At 36.6% G+C, this 18887-nt stretch overlaps 1 protein-coding gene across 1 annotated transcript in view; it reads left to right on the top strand.

The window, feature by feature from the left end:
* The window catches only part of ADGRB3 (adhesion G protein-coupled receptor B3), an 898087-nt gene that overhangs the window by 814823 nt on the left and 64377 nt on the right, over window positions 1-18887 (top strand). The window contains exons 21-22 of the mRNA XM_069599501.1: window positions 15461-15611; window positions 18264-18333. Coding sequence (XP_069455602.1) covers window positions 15461-15611; window positions 18264-18333 — 221 coding nt within the window. The remainder of the gene's footprint in view (window positions 1-15460; window positions 15612-18263; window positions 18334-18887) is intronic.

The raw sequence follows: 18887 nt of genomic DNA, 5'->3' as shown, positions 1-18887 counted from the left end.
CTGGAAGAAACACAAGCTGGAATCAAGACTGCCGGGAGAAATATCAATAATCTCAGATATGCAGATGACACCACCCTTATGGCAGAAAGTGAAGAGGAGTTAAAAAGCCTCTTGATGAAAGTGAAAGAGGAGAGTGAAAAAGCTGGCTAAAAGCTCAACATTCAGAAAATGAAGATCATGGCATCTGGTCCCATCACTTCATGGGAAATAGATGGGGAATCAGTAGAAACAGTGTCAGACTTTATTTTGGGGGGCTCCAAAATCACTGCAGATGGTGATTGCAGCCATGAAATTAAAAGACACTTACTCCTTGGAAGAAAAGTTATGACCAACCTAGATAGTATATTCGAAAGCAGAGACTTTACTTTGCCGACTAAGGTTCACCTAGTCAAGGCTATGGTTTTTCCTGTGGTCATGTATGGATGTGAGAGTTGGACTGTGAAGAAGGCTGAGCCCCGAAGAATTGATGCTTTTGAACTGTGGTGTTGGAGAAGACTCTTGAGAGTCCCTTGGACTGCAAGGAGATCCAACCAGTCCATTCTGAAGGAGATCAACCCTGGGATTTCTCTGGAAAGAATGATGCTAAAGCTGAAGCTCCAGTACTTTGGCCACCTCGTGCGTAGAGTTGACTCATTGGAAAAGACTTTGATGCTAGGAGAGATTGAGGGCAGGAGGAGAAGGGGACGACCCAGGATGAGATGGCTGGATGGCATCACGAACTCGATGGACGTGAGTCTGAGTGAACTCCGGGAGATGGTGATGGACAGGGAGGCCTGGCGTGCTGTGATTCATGCATTCGCAAAGAGTCGGACACGACTGAGCGACTGAACTGAACTGAACTGAACTGAACTGAAGGCCATAGTGCTTCCTGGTTTTATTGATTCATCCCTTTCAATATTTGCATATGTGTCAATGACATCTATATAACAAGAATTATGCTTTTATAAAACAGCTTTATTGAGATCTAATTGATAAATAAAGCACTGTACATACTTAATGTGCACAATATGAGGAGTTTAAAGATACACAAATACTCATGACACCATCAGCACCATCAAGGTAGTGGATACACCAAACGCTTTCCAAAGTTGCCTGTGTCCCTTTGTTGTTGTTTTCTTTAATAGAGGACTTAATATGAAATCTACTCTCTCAGCAGTTTTTTCTTTTGATTAAAATATAGCTGATTTACATTACTATGGCTTCCCTGGTAGCTCAGATGGTAAAGCATCTGCCTACAATGTGGGAGACCTGGGTTTGATCCCTGGGTGGGGAAGATCCCCTGGAGAAGGAAATGGCAACCCACTCCAGGACTCTTGCCTGGAAAATCCCATGGATTGAGGAGCCTGGTAGGCTACAGTCCATGGGGTCACAAAGAGTCGGACATGACTGAGCCACTTCACTTCACTTGCATTGCTGTATTAGTTTCAGGTGTACAATATACTGATGCAATCTTTTTCTAGATTACACTCCACTTAAAAATATTGGCTGGATTCCCAGTGCTGTACAATATGTCCTTGTAGTTTACCTAAGATTTTAGCTTGCCTAACTCTTAGTCCCCAGCTTCTGCCCCAACACTATCCTCACTTTTAATCACAAGATTGTCCTCTATATATGTGAGTCTGTTTGTGTTTTGTTTTATATATTCTTTAGTTTTATTTTTACCACATAAGTGGTAATATACATTATTTGTCTTTACCTATCTGACATTTCACTAAACATGATACCCCAGGTCCATCCATGCAAGTGGCAACATTTCATTTGCTTTTATGGCTGAGTAGTATTTATCCATTCATTTGTTGAGGGAAACTTAGACTGCTTACATATCTTGGCTATTGTAGATAATGCTGCAGTGAATATTGGGGTGCATGTACCTTTCAGAATTAGTGTTTTCATCTTCTTTGGACATAAACTCAGGAGTGGAATTGGCGAATCATAGGGCAGCTCTACTTTTAGGTTTTTGAGAGACTGCCATATTGTTTTCCGCAATGGCTGCACCAACTTACATTCCCACCAAGAGTGTCCTAGGGTTCCCTCTTCTACGTCCTCACCAAAGTTTGTTACTGAAAAGTTATACTTTTAAATGGTGCATTTTTTTGTTTGAGTTGATAGTGATTTGAACAGTGAGGACAAATCATATAATATCATCTTGTTAGTTTCTAGTAACCTCTGTTTATTTAAAACCTATACACTTATTTCAAAAAGAACTTTTGGTGGCTTGAAATGATATGGTAACACCATATTTATATTTATAAATATTAGGGAAATCAGGTCCTTCACAGCACAAGGCAGTGTATTGCATGAAAAGATCCCATGCTTCTTCACCTGGTACCTGTGCGGCTACAGACGCAACCTCCTGGGGCTTCATTTAGTCATTATAAATATTGACCCGGTAGCATTGCTGTAAAATTGATGTTTAAGATAGAGGAGAGTCTTGACAAGTTAGTTTTCTCTTCATCTTTTACAATGTAGTAAAACATCTTTAAATAAGTCTGTTTTGCCAAATTAGCACCTAGAATTTTATTGTGTACTTACTGTATGTGTGGTTATTTATTTCCTTTTTGTAAAACCCTTTTTATCCATCATCTTATTTCATCCTCACAATAATTCATTTTAGTCTAAGAACTACCACTTTCTGAATACTATAAATAGGAAGTGATTAGTGTAGCCTCTAAAGAACTATCTTTGAAAGTCGTGATGGTGATGAGCTGTAATTTCTTTCCATAGAAATATTCATATGGAAAGAGTTATAGGTGCATCCAAAAATTATATTGTATGTGTCTTGTTTTATTGCATGGTAATAGCAAACTATACATATTTATAATTCATTTATTATGGGCAATTCCATGTGTGAATACAGGAAAGTTAAAACAATTCAAACAAGAATTTGTTTATAGTAAAGATTATTTCACTTTGTCTAATGTTGCTAAAATGTTGTGATCACTGCAATAATTCTTGATTTTTCCATAAATACTGCAATTAAAGTATACAGATATTGATTGCGTTTGAGAGTTTATAAGTATTTTACTGGAATGCTTCATCTTAATATTCTGTTTTTCATGTGTGTAACAAAATCAGGTTTATCTGCGTTCTCTATTCTATAGATGTTTTATTATATCATGTATCTCTCATCAAAAGCATTTTTTCTCTTTAGCTTTTTGAAACATTTATAAAATAATTTTCTAAGATTACTTACTTTTCTGTGTTAACACCCTTCTCTCTGATTTATTTGAATGTTGAAAATAAGGTAAACACAGTATTTTGTTCTTAGAATTTTTGAAGATCTGCCAAATGAAGAGAGTAAATAATTATATTTCACACTTTGAAAAATTCATCACTGTAATAATGTAAAATATTTTTCAAGTTGGGATTAAAGAATCATTAAGGTTTGAAATAAATTAGTAAAACAGACATCTTTGATAAACCTAGTAAGAAGTAATGAACAGATATGCAATCTTAGAAATAAACAAATGGTATTTCTTAAAACTTATGAGAACATTATAAACAATCAGATAGTAAGACATTGGAAAATATATATGAAATGGATAGTTTGTTGTTTAGTCACTAAGTCGTGTCCGACTCTTAAGTGACCCCATGGACTGAAGCTGGCCAGGCGCCTCTGTCCATAGGATTTCACAGGCAAGAATACTGGAGTGAATTGATGTTTCTTACTCCAAGGAAACTTCATGTGAATCAAACCCACATCTTTTTTGCCTCCTGCATTCGCATATGTATTCTTTACTACTGAGCCACCAGGGAAGTCCAAATAATTTACTGGGAAAACATAAATGTCCAAAGTTAATTAAGAACTAAATTAGTTCAAGAAGAAGTATCTTGACAAAATCTTTCATTAGAGAGTTTCATAGTTCTGTAGAATTTTAGAGCTAGGGAAGCCTTTAAGGGTCATATAGTAAAGATCTCATGATTCACAAGTGAGAATGTTGAGGTCCAAAGTTTTGTGGCAAACTAAAAAGAAATTTCATTCATGACCTTTGGAAATTAGAAAGTTGTGGGTGATTCTTGTGGAAGGGCAATTCAGGGCTGATGCTGGATGACAGGAAGAAAATGCATTAGCTGGTCATAAATTGATAGATATATTATCCTTTCAAGAAATTTGACAGTTGGAAAGAGAAAACAACCCAATGAGAACCAGTGCAAAAAAAGGCAATAAAAAGAAGGTTGATTGATTAGTTTGTTGGTTGAAGATAAATATTTTAACAGATTTGTAGGCTAGGAGATTATGTTTATAAGCATATAGGAGTTAATTAAAGGGAGAGAATATAGAGTTGACCAAATGTAAGTTCCAGAGTAGTTACTGTGTATCAAGCTCTTCACATAGATCATATCAATTTAATCTTTGCAACAATCCTACAATGTAGGTGCTGTCAGTATCCTCATTTTTACAGTAAACGAAGCAGTGTGTGAACCTTTGTCTTAGCTCTATTACATCAGCTCTGGAAAGGAGGAGGGTGTAGAGGAAGCTAAGGGTCCCAGGGAATATGAAGAGTGTCAGTACTATTGGTGGTCTGTACCTCATCAGCAATGTTGAAGGCAAACTCATCTGATATAAGAGTTAGGAGGAAATTGAGGCCTGAAAAGAATGAAAAACTGTGAGGATTAGGCTATTAATGAGCAAAAAATATCATCTAAAGGCAGTGTACTTATGGTAGTTAAGGAAGTGCACAAACTCTGGGGCTTCCCTGCTGTCTTTACCTGCAGATGGTAAAGAATCTGCCTGCAATGCAGGAGACTGGGGTTTGATCCCTGGGTCAGGAAGGACCCCTGGAGAAGGGAATGGCTACCCTTTCCAGTATTCTTGCTTGGAGTATTCCATGGACAGAGGAGCCTGGCAGGCTACAGCTCATGGGTCCACAAAGAATCAGACAGAATGAGCGATTTTCACAAGCTCTAGAGTCAGTGTTAACCCCTCCTCCTCATTTCGTAACCATGAGACATTGGCCAAGTTATTTAGTGTCTCTAAAGCATTGTGTGCCTGGTACAGGTGGCAATCATCTGACTATATGTTATTCTGTTTTATGCCTTTAGGAAAACCTCTATTCTGCTTTATTCTTCATTTTAGACTTCTAGACAATTCTTTATATCTGGTTTTCTCCCTGACTTAAAATTGACTTACCAAGCTTAATTTTTGATGGGAATTGCACTGAGCGTATTTATCAATTTGGAGAAGATTGGCATTTACATGATATTGAAGCTTCCAATTCATGTACATATTTTCCATCCATTTGTGTCTTGTTTCAGTTCAGTTGAGTCACTCAGTCATGTACGACTCTTTGCAACCCCATGAATCGCAGCACACCAGGTCTCCCTGTCCATCACCAACTCCTGGAGTTCAATCAAACGCATGTACATCGAGTCGGTGATGCCATCCAGCCATCTCATCCTCTGTTGTCCCCTTCTCTTCCTGCCCCCAATCCCTCCCAGCATCAGAGTCTTTTCCAATAAGTCAACTCTGCATGTGGTGGCCAAAGTATCAGCATTTCAGCTTTAGTATCAGTCCTTCCAATGAACACCCAGGACTGATCTCCTTTAGAATGGACTGGTTGGATCTCCTTGCAGTCCGAGGGACCCTCAAGAGTCTTCTCCAACACCACAGTTCAAAAGCATCAGTTCTTCAGCACTCAGCTTTCTTTATAGTCCAACTCTCACATCCATACAAGATCACTGGAAAAACCATAGTCTTGACTAGACAGACCTTTGTTGGCAAAGTAAAGTCTCTGCTTTTTAATATGCTGTCTAGGTTGGTCAAAACTTTCCTTCCAAGGAGTAAGCATCTTTTAATTTCATGGCTCCAATCACCATCTGCAGTGATTTTGGAGCCCCAAAAAATAAAGTCTGACACTGTTTCTACTGTTTCCCCATTTATTTCCCATGAAGTGATGGGACCAGATGCCATGATCTTTGTTTTCTGAATGTTGAGCTTTTAGTCAACTGTTTCACCCTCTTCTTTCACTTTCATCAAGAGGCGTTTTAGTTCCTCTTCACTTTCTGCCATAAGGGTGGTGTCATCTGCAGATCTGAGGTTATTGATATTTCTCCCGGCAATCTTGATTCCAGCTTGTGCTTCTTCCAGCCCAGCATTTCTCATGATGTACTCTGCATATAAGTTAAATAAGCAAGGTAACAATATACAGCCTTGACGTATTCCTTTTCCTGTTTGGAACCAGTCTGTTGTTCCATGTCCAGTTCTAACTGTTGCTTCCTGACCTGCATATAGGTTTCTCAAGAGGCAAGTCAGGTGGTCTTGTATTCCCATCTCTTTCAGAATCTTCCACAATTTATTGTGATCCACACAGTCAAAGGCTTTGGCATAGTCAATAAAGTAGAAGTAGATGTATTTTTCTGGAACTCTCTTGCTTCTTTGATGATCCAGCAGACCAGCAGATGTTGGCAATTTGATCTCTGGTTCCTGTGCCTTTTCTAAAACCAACTTGAAGATCTGGAAATTCATGGTTCATGTATTGCTGAAGCCTGGCTTGGAGAATTTTGAGCATTACTTTACTAGTGTGTGAGATGAATGCAGTTGTGCAGTAGTTTGAGGATTCTTTGATCTCTGTTCGTTTCTAAGGCAAACCATTCAATATCACAGTAATTCAAGCCTATGCCCAACCAGTAACACTGAAGAAGCTGAAGTTGAACGGTTCTATGAAGACCTACAAGTCCTTTTAGAACTAACACCAAAAAAAGATGTCCTTTTCATTATAGGGGACTGGAATGCAAAAGTAGGAAGTCAAGAAACACCTGGAGTAACAGGCAAGTTTGGCCTTGGAATACGTACGGAATGAAGCAGGGCAAAGGCTCGTAGAGTTTTGCCAAGAGAACACACTGGTCATAGCAAACACCCTCTTCCAACAACACGAGAGAAGACTCTACACGTGGACATCACCAGATGGTCAACACCGAAATCAGATTGATTATATTCTTTGCAGCCAAAGATGGAGAAGCTCTATACAGTTCGCAAAAACAAGACCAGGAGCTGACTGTGGCTCAGATCATGAGCTCCTTATTGCCAAATTCAGACTCAAATTGAAGAAAGTAGGGAAAACTACTAGACCATTCAGCTGTGACCTAAATCAAATCCCTTATGATTATACAGTGGAAGTGAGAAATATATTTAACGGACTAGATCTGATAGATAGTGTTCCTGATGAACTATGGACTGAGGTTCATGACATTGTACAGGAGACAGGGATCAAGACCATCCCCATGGAAAAGAAATGCAAAAAAGCAAAATGGCTGTCTGGGGGAGGCCTTAGAAAAAGCTGTGAAAAGAAGAGAAGTGAAAAGCAAAGGAGAAAAGGAAAGATATAAGCATATGAATGCAGAGTTCCAAAAAGTAGCAAGGAGAGATAAGAAAGGCTTCCTCAGCGATCAATGCAAAGAAACAGAGGAAAACAGCAGAATGGGAAAGACTAGAGATCTCTTCAAGACAATTAGAGATACCAAGGGAACATTTCATGCAAAGATGGGCTCGATAAAGGACAGAAATGGTATGGACCTAACAGAAGCAGAAGATCTTAAGAAGAGGTGGCAAGAATACACAGAATAACTATACAAAAAAGATCTTCACGACCAAGATAATCACGATGGTATGATCACTCACCTAGAGCCAGACATCCTGGAATGTGAAGTCAAGTGGGCCTTAGAAACCATTACTACAAACAAAGCTAGTGGAGGTGATGGAATTCCAGTTGAGCTCTTTCAAATCCTGAAAGATGAGGCTGTGAAAGTGCTGCACTCAATGTGCCAGCACATTTGGAAAACTCAGCAGTGGCCACACGACTGGAAAAGGTCAGTTTTCATTCCAACCCCAAAGAAAGGCAATGCCAAAGAATGCTCAAACTACCGCACAATTGCACTAATCTCACATGCTAGTAATGTCTTGTTTAATGTTCTTCTATTAAGTGTTATAATTTTCTATGTAAACCTCCTATACATTTTTTAAATGTATTTGAGGTGTTTTGTAGTTGTTAATATGAATAAGGAATTTTTGTTTCATCTGATAATCTTTCCCTAGCGATTTTGGTTTTTGGTGCAATATCTTTTATCAGCTTCTGAATAACTCAATCTGTTTTAGAAGTTTTTATTTTTTGGTTGCCCCTATTATCTCTCCTCACTCCTCTTTTTCTTTTTTTTTTTTTCTTTACTTGGCTTTGTTTTTCTTCCTCTCATGTTGGAAGATAACCTCAGCTATCTGTTTATCCTTGACTGTATATTTATATATAAAAGCAAGGTCCTCAAAAGTGACTTGAAGCTCTCTACTAGGGTAGATGGATTTTTTTTGAAAAGTCGTGTAGTATGTTAATCAAAGATGAGCCAGAGTATGAAGACTTTTCCCCTTTCGGGGAGAAATTTAACCTCTGACCTGCTGGCAATTTGAGAGTAGAAATGAAGGAGAATTAGAGGGAGGAGCCAATAGTTAATGCAGACATTTGTATCTGCCTTGTATCCCTAATGAAACTGGTGTCTGGATTCAGAACCCAGCCACTGAATTTTCCAGAAACTAAACCTCACTGTGACTACACTAGGCTGCCCTGAGCAGGAAGGGAACAGTTTCAGTTCTTCTGTATGTAGATTTTTCAGCCAACCTGGCTCTTTTTCAGTCCCATGCAAAACTAGGTCCTCCTTCTGCTTCTGGAGGAGTAAAGCGTTATGTATAAGTGTTAAACCCACAGAAGGTCTTCAGAGTGAATTGGCTCCATTACAGTTTTAATTTCCACCCCCGCTGTTTACCCCTTACAAGCACTTAGGATGTAACTCTCTCTGCTATCTAAGTCAGTCACCCTTCTTCCCTCAGCATCTTCTGAATGTCAGCACTCCTATCTACAACCTAGTCTCTTTTTTCCTGGGGCTTGAAACTTGGTCATTTCAACACAGCTTGGGAAGGAGAAGAGATATGAATCTTTCATGATTCATTATAAATTTTATATTACATTTTCCAGTGGACATTGTTGGTGCATTAGGAAGTTAGTTTTGTGTATTGATCTCATTGTACAACACAACTTTGCTGATCTTATTTCCAGCCACATTCTTGATTCTCCTTATTGTTTCCATTTGTTTAAAAAAATTGATCCTCTTGTGTTTTCTAGTAAGGAGATATATTTATAAAATAATGACAATATGATTTCTTCCTTTCATATTGCTTTCTCTTGTATTCTTTTAGTGAGGACCTCATATAACAACTTAGAATAGTTGAGATGATGTTGGCCATACTGCTTTTATTTGTGATGGGAATGCTTCTGATATTTCACTGTTAAGTACAATTTTCATCATAGTTTTGGAGAGATAATAGTTATGAAGTATGAATGTTTTCCTTTATTCATAATAGATGATGAAGATATTTTGAGTGATAACTGGAATTTTATCAAATTCTTTCACATTTATTGATATGATCACTTGTCTTCATTAGTCTGTTAATATAATAAATTATATTGAGGACATTTTTAATATTGAAATCATCCTGGTTTAGTAAACACACTTTTACTTGATAGTGATTTATTATCTTTTTTCTGTATCTATAGATTTTATCTTTACTTAATATCTTCGCATTTATGTAGATAAGTAAAAGTATCAAAGCTTATATTTTTCTTGTTCATTTTGGTGTCATTGTTATACTAGCCTTGTCAAATGAGTCAGGTACATCTAATCTTTTTCTTATTTTTTTGACCTGGTAATATTTTATAAAATGGGGCTTATATATACATTTGTTAGAATTTGCCTGTAAAATTTTCTGCAATTTTTATCATTTTTGAAGATTTCTTTTATTATATTTTATTAACTTTCCATTTTATGTAAGATTAATATTTCATCTCTCAGTCTTATTTAGATCATTTATGTTTTCCTTGAAGAATGTCCATCTTACGTAGGTTTTCAATTTTATATATACAGTGCCTGCTGTTCTTTTACGATAATTTAAAAAACTTTTTATATTCCCAGTGTCACTTATTTTTCATTCTCCTCTACCCTCAAAAAAAAATCACAATAGCCAAAGATTTAGCTGCTTTGTCAGCCTCTCAAATCAGCTTAGATTTTATGGATCAATTTTACTGTCTTTAAGATTTTTCATTTGTAATTTCTGCTTTTGCCTGTGTTAAATTCCTTCTGATTTCTTTAAGTGGCCTATTTATTTTCATTTTGTATTGTTTTCTATCTAAAGCTTTTACAACCCTGAGTACTGTCATACCAAAACTGCACAAATTTTTCTTTTGTTTTTCAGTTCTAAATAGTTTGTAATTTGGATATTAATTTCTCTTTAAATAATTAGTTATTAAAAGTTCCCCCACCAAGATGTACAGAATTTTAATGTTGATTTCTAAATTCATTGTACTATAGTTTATGAAAATGTTCTGTGTTATCAACCTTCTGAAGTTTATCTTATTCTCCTTTCTGTCCTAGGACTAGTTAACTTCTGAAAATGTTCTATTTGCATTTTAGAGAATTGCACATGCTCTGCTTCTTATCTATAATATTTTTAAAAGATTAATCACTTTTATGATTGTCATAGTATTCCATATTACTATTTTTCTCCACTTTTTCCATGACTTTCTGAGAGCTATAGGTTATATTTCATTTTAAACTTAGTTTGACATTTATCCTTGCAGTTTTCTCAGTATATCTGTATATTTGTTTCATATATTTTGTAAGGGGACGACAGAGGATGAGATGGCTGGATGGCATCACTGACTCGATGGATGTGAGTCTGAGTGAACTCCGGGAGTTGGTGATGGACAGGGAGGCCTGGCGTGCCCCGATTCATGGGGTCGCAAAGAGTCGGACACGACTGAGCGACTGAACTGAACTGACTTTGGAAAATTTTTATGAGTTTCATAGATACATGTTACTTTGGAAACTTCTTTATGGCTTGCTCCTTTTGTCAGTATGAAAAGTCCTTCATCTCTTTTAATGCTCTTTTCAATATTAACATCGTGACATCTGATTTTTGCATATTAGCATTTGCTTAATATAGCTCTTTCATCTCTTTATTCTCAGTCTTCCTATGTCATTGCATTTGAGGTCTCTTATAAATTCATTACTGGATTTTTTTATCCAGGATAAAAATTCTTAACTTTTAACTAGTGAATTTAAAGCACTCCTATTTATTGTGATTTCTGTAATTGGAAATTACAAAAATCATTTGATTTTTCTGTTTATTATATTTACTAGTTGTCCTTTTGCTTACCTTTAATTGAACTGGTAAATTTTTCTTAGTTCTATTTTTCTACTATTTTGCAAATATATTATTTGTTCCTGCATTTTGTGGTAACCTTAACATTATTAACATAGATGTTCAAACATCCTTTTCTAATCTAGAGTTAATCAGTATCTGAAATATTCCTGCAAATAAAATAAGACTGAGTTTCTTTTTGGATATAAAGTGAGTTTTATAACCAAGTGGCTATGTTATCAATATATTTTTATTGTTTAATAAGCATTTGTTTAGATTGAATATATTTTAATATGGATATTCATGAGACTAGCTTTTGTCTCATTCTGCACTTCTGGATTTCTTATTATTATTGGTTTATGTTGCCTAGCAATTCTTTCAGAGAGAATCTTAAGGTAATAAACTTCAAAGTTCCTTATCATTCTAAAAATATCTTTATTTCTACCTCTTCTTGAATAATAGTTTTGCTATGTGTTGAATTCAACAAAGTTATTTTCCCTTAAAGTATTGAAGATAGACTGTTGTCTTCTTGTATCCTGGGTTGCTCACAAGGAGTCTGATGTCATTTTGATTCTTATCCTTTTGTAAGTGATCTTCCTTTGGATTCTGACAGCTTTTAAGATTTTCTCTTTATTCTTAATGTTCACAAATTTCATTGCAATATATCTTAGGGTGGGTGTATGTGTATGTGTGTTAGCTATCTTGCAGCTAAAGAATTTTTAATGTTATTGAGAAATTTCCCCATAAGATTTCTTTAAATGCTCCATTTTTCCAGAATTCCCTTTTTCTCCCCTCTGGAAATACTTTATATACTGCATATATCTTAAATCTCCTACTTTTCATGTCTTAATCTCTGCTCCTAATGGGTGGCTTTAACCCTGGTATTCATCCTGCCTTCATTGGCTTTCTGTTTTTCAGGCACTCCTTGTAGTAGTTAGTCTACTACTGTTTACATAATTTCCTTTCCAGTTATTTTATGAAACATTTTCTATCATTCCTAAGGATTTGGGATGAAGAGTGTATGTGAAGTCTGTAGGTATAAACCACCATCAGTTTGCCAATTTAAGTACCTTTCCAAGCTTTCTAATATTTGTCAGCAACACTCGTCATTTGTAGAGCAGGACCACACTGAGGTTTGGCGAAGAGTCGAAAAGTTGACTGAAGAGCTGGAGGAGCTAGTGGGTCTTGTGTTCAGAGTGGTGAGCTGTGAACTCCCAGCTGCGGTGGAGCTGAGAGCAGACACGCAGGCTGGATGAGAAGACAGTGTGAGAGCAAAGGTCACCTTAGTGTCTCTGGGTGGGAAGAGGTGAGCAGATGGCAAGATGTCAACACTTGCCATCTGCAGAAAAGGAACATCAAAGTTTGACTTTATAAGTGGAAAAATCTGCAGGATCCAAAGGATGGTTGATCTCTGTGGGTTACCGAGGTGGGACTTAGGTTCTACCAGAGAAGAAATTAAAAAATCCTGAGCACCCAACTTAGAATAGCCACTTTGTGGAAACTGATGTAACAAATGTACAAATAACAGACTTTACTTGAAGATTGCTGTTTATAAAAGTTGTACTTTGTTTATATTTTTGTTCACTTTATTTTTTTAATATAAATTCATTTATTTTAATTGGAGGTGAATTACTTTACAATATTTTATTGGTTTTGCCATATATCAACATGAATCCACCACAGGTATACGCGTGTTCCCCATCCTGAACCCCCCTCCCTCCTCCCTCGCTATACCAGTAGAAAGATCAATGTGTGTTTCATGAAGTGTGGTATCTGACTTTATACTGACCCGTCATATGATAATAAAGCAGAATGTAGCTCCTTCTCTCTCCCAGCATCATAGGTTTTTGCTGCACCCTTGACTTTAGACCTCTCAGTTCACATATACACTTTGCTGAGGTTGAGACAGCTTAACTCCATACTTGGAGCACTTTCTAGTCATTTATGAATATTCACCTGACCATAGAAGAACGCAGTCACCCATAGGGTCTTACTTCTCTAGTTACTATTTATTTCCCCTACATGTTGTGGCCATATCTTTGTAAAGAGAGACATGAATTATTAAAATATGAATGTCAATAGCCCCAAATTATTTTTATTAGTAGTATGTCAATTTGTATCAGAATTAAAGGAAATCCCAAAGTAATAAACATAATATAGAGAGAGCAAATTAAAAGTCTCTGTATTGAGATCTTGAGCATTTTATTATTTCTTACAAAATTTCCATGCATCTGCTGCTGCTGCTGCTGCTAAGTTGCTTCAGTCTTGTCCGACTCTGTGTGACCCCATAGACGGTAGCCCACCAGGCTCCCCCGTCCCTGGGATTCTCCAGGCAAGAACACTGGAGTGGGTTGCCATTTCCTTCTCCAATGCAGGAAAGTGAAAACTTAGCATTTAAATGATTCAGGATTTTACATTGTTTTAGATAACCCTGTATTGACAGTTTATAAATCAATAAACACAAGCTACTGAGGTGATCCAAAAGGATGGAAAGAAATGACAGGTAAATTAGAACGTGTGACTAGTCCAGAAATTGAATGAAAAAGTTATCTTTGAAGTTCAAATCTGCAAGAGACTGCAGATCAGGAATGAGCAAAGTAAGCAGCCTGCAGACGTTTAAACTTCAACTTGGAAAAAGTCTCAGTGTCTCAAGTACAGAAGGAATCAGAGTTGGGTAAATCGCCTACATTCTGGCTGAAACAGGAGTAAACTGATGAGGAAGAGGATGCTGGAAATCCATGACTTTCTCAGACGGAAAATTATTAGTTTTATAAGAATAAGCTTAAGCACCAAATATATTTAGTACCACATGTGATAAGGAACCCCATGCTGAAAACTGATAACACCCTTTTTTTGTTCAACTTAAAATAATGATGACTATGGTCATCATTGGTTAAGCACTTGCTGAGTGCCTACTATAGTCCTACTCAGCATCTGTATATTATCCCTCCTCATTAGAACAACCTGATGAGATAAACATGATCAAGGTCTTTCTGTAGGATAAGAAGGACTGAACATCTGGTGAATTTTGAAAGAATTAAAAACATGAATAATTTTGGCTAAGGTATTAAAGACAGTGGATCAGAGTGGAGGGAGAAGGGTGGGATTGTATTAATACTTTTAACTCTTTGTTATGAGATTTTAGTGATCTTCTTTGTAGCTCTGTGTTTTCCTTTTTTCAATTTTTAGAAATAATCAAGACTGAAACTGACAAAGGAAAGTTTACAAAGACTTACATTTTAACAAGATTTACACAAAGAAATTATACCAGTAATGAAGCAAGTAGCAGCCTTTAGCCAAATGAAGCTGCTCATCTTTGCAGATGAGTCATAAGTAACTAATGGTGACACATTTAATTGATTAAGTACAGAAAGAAACATATCTATGAAATCATGGCCAGTGACTAGTTTTTCAAAATGATTTGATTATGACACACCTTATAATATAATAACACAGAGCAATGTATAATAACACAGAGCAATGTGTTAAGTAAGTCTCTTCCCCCGTGGTGCAATGGTAGAAGCTACCTTTCAAGGCAGGAGACGCAAAGAGACAGAGGTTTGATCCCTGGGTTGGGAAGATCCCCTAGAGAAGGGAATGGCAACCCAGTCCAGTATTCTTGCCTGGAAAATTTCATGGACAGAGGAGCCTGGTGGGCTACAGTCCATGGCGATGCAAAGAGTCGGACATGAGTGACAACTGTGCACACACACACAATGTACTGAGTACTTTAAAATACATATGTTATTTTTGTTCTAGGCTATTAGCCAAACCTCATTTTGTACTTTGCTCTTATACTTTGAATATCACATTGTATAAAAGCAATTTTTTTTTTCTTTTGAGAAATTGTGGTGATATAATCTGAACATCAGCAGATAAAACAGTAAAGCATTTTTGGTTTAAAAGGAGGGATGAACAGTGTAGCCAAAAGAATTATGCAAGATGTCTGTAACTTATATTACACCAAAGAAAGGACCATTCCCATAATTATGACTCAAGAAAAAAAACATCAAGGAAAGTAGTAATTTTAATCTCCCTTGAGTTTAAATTTACATTCAAGCTTCTTCTCATAAAAAATTGAATACACAAATGACATTAGAACTTTTATTCTGTAAGATACTGTACAGCTTAAAGACTCCAGGGTTTCTAATTTCTGTAAACAATTATTCTGTCACAAAGAAGTAGATATTTGAAGTAAAAGCAATGAGTTGGAGATTAACAACCCCCTGAAAGACACATGATCCCCCACCGTGTTGAGCTGAGTCTTTTCTGTTTCCACAGAGCATCTGTACGACCACCACAGCATTTCTGCACTTTTTCTTCCTGGCTTCATTCTGTTGGGTTTTGACGGAAGCGTGGCAATCATATATGGCTGTAACCGGAAAAATTAGAACACGGCTTATAAGGAAACGCTTTTTGTGCCTTGGATGGGGTAAGCATATTGCTATTCCCTTTTGTACTCTTGTTAAAATGACTTTGAACACTGCTGTAATGAATGAAGTTGGAAACTGTGATTATCCCCAGGCTGTTTTTCTTTGTGTCTAATTCAGTATGTCAAAGTGGAAATATAGGATATTAGTCATATTGGAACATTCTTTGAGGTTGTGGAACTTTAAAAAGAGTGAATACTGGATGGCCACGTAGCTGGTCAGTTGGTAATCAATAGTGCCCACATGGTAGTAAATGAGATCTAAGGTATCTACAAGCAAGAAATCAAAAGTATTCTCTACTATAGGTTCTGAAAATGCAAAATGTCTTAAGAAGTTCAGTGCTCAAAACATGATGTTCTTGTCTTATACACTAACCTTGTACTGCCAGCAAGAAAGCCTTGAAGAGTCCATTTCAAGAGAGCTATTCACGACACAAGAGAAAGCCATCTAGACCATGAATGAAACCACATGGCTAGTCCATGGAGTTCTCAAAGGAAACACAAAAATTGCTGACAGGATGAAGATGAATTAATTTTTCATTAGAACACGTTCCTTGCACAGTGCCATATGAAATGGGAATCTGGAGGATCTATACATTTCAGAGGGCCAGTTCTGAAGTTTCACTGGAATTAATGAATTCATTTAGTTTAATTAGAATTAATTAATTAAAGAACTAGTTTTAGGAAAAGCTCAGGATTTTTTCACGTTTGTCTTTGAGTTTCAAAAGACTTGCACTAAAAAATATGAGGAAATTTGGACCAAAGATATAACAAATGAATGCTAGAGGTAGCCTGAAGAATCACAAATAAGTGGACTTATTACCATGTCAGAATAATTCATTCTAGAAAAACACGAGACCAAGAGCACCAAGGTTATCCATCAGATTTCAGCCAGGGGCTACTATGTCTGCACAGGCAAGCGGGAAAGCCATTAAGAAGAGACTGGAGAATGCAATACTCTAACACTGTGTTACAATTTTTGTCTGAATTTCATGATAAAGACCACCCTAAGCTGGAATGGTATTGAATCAGGGTTTGACTAGATCCAAGAACTACAGTATGTAGAGAAATGAAGACTTCCCTTGAAGTATGAAGAATAGCAATTTACAGGAACCTTAGCTAAATTATTTAACATCATCACCAAAGGTGATCTTGAGGAGAAGGGTGTACCGCTTTATAGGGTCTCCAGGTTTACAGCTAATATTAAACTATTCTGGGTAGTGTAAAAGCTAAACCAATGGTTCTAGACTGTGAGGAAGTCTGAGAGTGGGCAGAATAGTGGCATATGAGTTTCATGATGGCAAAGTGCAACATCATCATTTAGAAAAAAATTAATCTGAATTATATGGAATGAAGACTGTTAGCTTTTCAGCTTAGGACCCAGAAGAGGATTTTTTTCTGACAGACTTGGTCTAGTCAATCAAAAAAGTCAACTATATCGAAAAGGAGAAGGACAGAAGGAAGAAAAGAAAAAGGGAGGAGATATTTTACATATGTGTGTGGGCGCACATGCATGCACCTGTGTATATATACACATGTATAAATATACATACACACACATATACTTTATATATTATGTGTATATGTATATATTATATATACACACACACACAGACCAGTATTTGTTTTAAAAAAATGTTGTGTCCCTTGGGGTTCCCATCATTTAAACCTCGTGAAGGGGTGTGGTATCATTTGACAATTTCCAGAAGAAAATAGCCAGAATAAGGAAAAATGATAGGAGGGAAAATGATGAGTGGAGGGGACACAGGTCGATGATCAGAAGATGAACTTTTCAGTCGGAAAAAAACAAGCATGGGCTTCCTGAAAAAAAAGCATGGTCTTCTAGAACTTAAAAAAAAAAAGTTAGCAGCTTAGGTCAGACTGAATCCCACTCACCAAACACAGGGAGTTTCTGTTGAACTTGAGCAAGGTAAGCATGATTCATAGAAGCATAAAGTAAAAGATGTCAGGTCAGAGTTGCTGCAGGGATGCTGGCACTTGAACGCCAAGAGGGACTAAGGCATGGAGTATTACCTACCTAGAGGTTCATGAGGAAAAATTGGTATAAATCTCTGACCTTCAATCAGGATTGTGAAAAGAGGATGGGTAGGAAGCCCATTCCTCAGGGCCCTTAACCTTGTTCCTACATTCTTGTTAGTATAAGTAAATCATAAAGAGTTAAATGATGAGATATATTTTTTCTGTCTTATTACAAGTACAGCTTGATGTGGATCAATAAGAGGTCAACTGTACATTCCACTTCCATGATATTCCATCACCCCAGAACATCCATTGTTTTCTTTTTTTTTTTTTTTGCCTTTCTGATTTTATAACTATAAATTCCTTTATAGGAATGTAAACCCCTGGGGAAAAAATAACTTAAAAAGATATACTAAATCTCTGTTATGAGTTTCTTTTAAACCCATGTCAAATGCAGTGGTAACCTAGCAACATCAGAGAAATGCACTGACTTAAAAACCCAGCTATCATGCTCATATTTTTGTACTTGGAAAAAAATTTCTATTGCTTTATAAAGTGATCCATCCATAGGTAGTTCCTCCAGTTTTGGAGTCCCAGGTCTTTCCTGGCTTTGCTTGAGCCTGTGTGCACAGTGGCGGTAGCCAAATGTGAAATGTGACAATGCTTTTCTTGCAGGTTTACCAGCGTTAGTGGTGGCCACATCCGTAGGCTTCACCAGGACAAAAGGATATGGCACTGATCACTAGTAAGTCCGTCCACGGTGATAAATCTTATTTATAATTAAGTAAACTGTCAAATATGCTTCATTAGTCTTGGCTGGCACTGCTGATGGCTTGTACTCTGTCACTGAGTCATTAACAGTGGTTGAAGTCACATTACGAGGAATGATGTAAGGTGCCTTAAATGCACAAAAGTTCGGCATTAAATGCTGCAGGGCTGTTCAGAATTATTTCAATTTCCCATTTCTTTGTAACACCAGAGTCTTAATTTCTTTCTTTCTTTGAAATTAATTTTTGTTGGAATATAGTTGATTTACAACGTTCTGTTAGTTTCTGCTGTATAACAAGTGAATCAGTTATATATATATATATGTATATATATATATATATATACACACACATTTGCACTCTTTTTATATTATATTCCCATATAGGTCATTCCAGTATTAATGATTAAGTAGAATCATAATTTGTAAAATATTTCTATATTTACTTTGCATGTTCCATCTCAGATGCATTTTTAAAGACCTGGATAAATCTTGACACGTTTACATTTTAAAATAGGACTGTGATCTGAGCT

Source organism: Ovis canadensis, chromosome 9 (assembly GCF_042477335.2).
Source record: "Ovis canadensis isolate MfBH-ARS-UI-01 breed Bighorn chromosome 9, ARS-UI_OviCan_v2, whole genome shotgun sequence".
NCBI lineage: Eukaryota > Metazoa > Chordata > Mammalia > Artiodactyla > Bovidae > Ovis > Ovis canadensis.
Note: the sequence above shows the minus strand (reverse complement) of the source record. Positions and strands in the feature narration are given on the sequence as shown.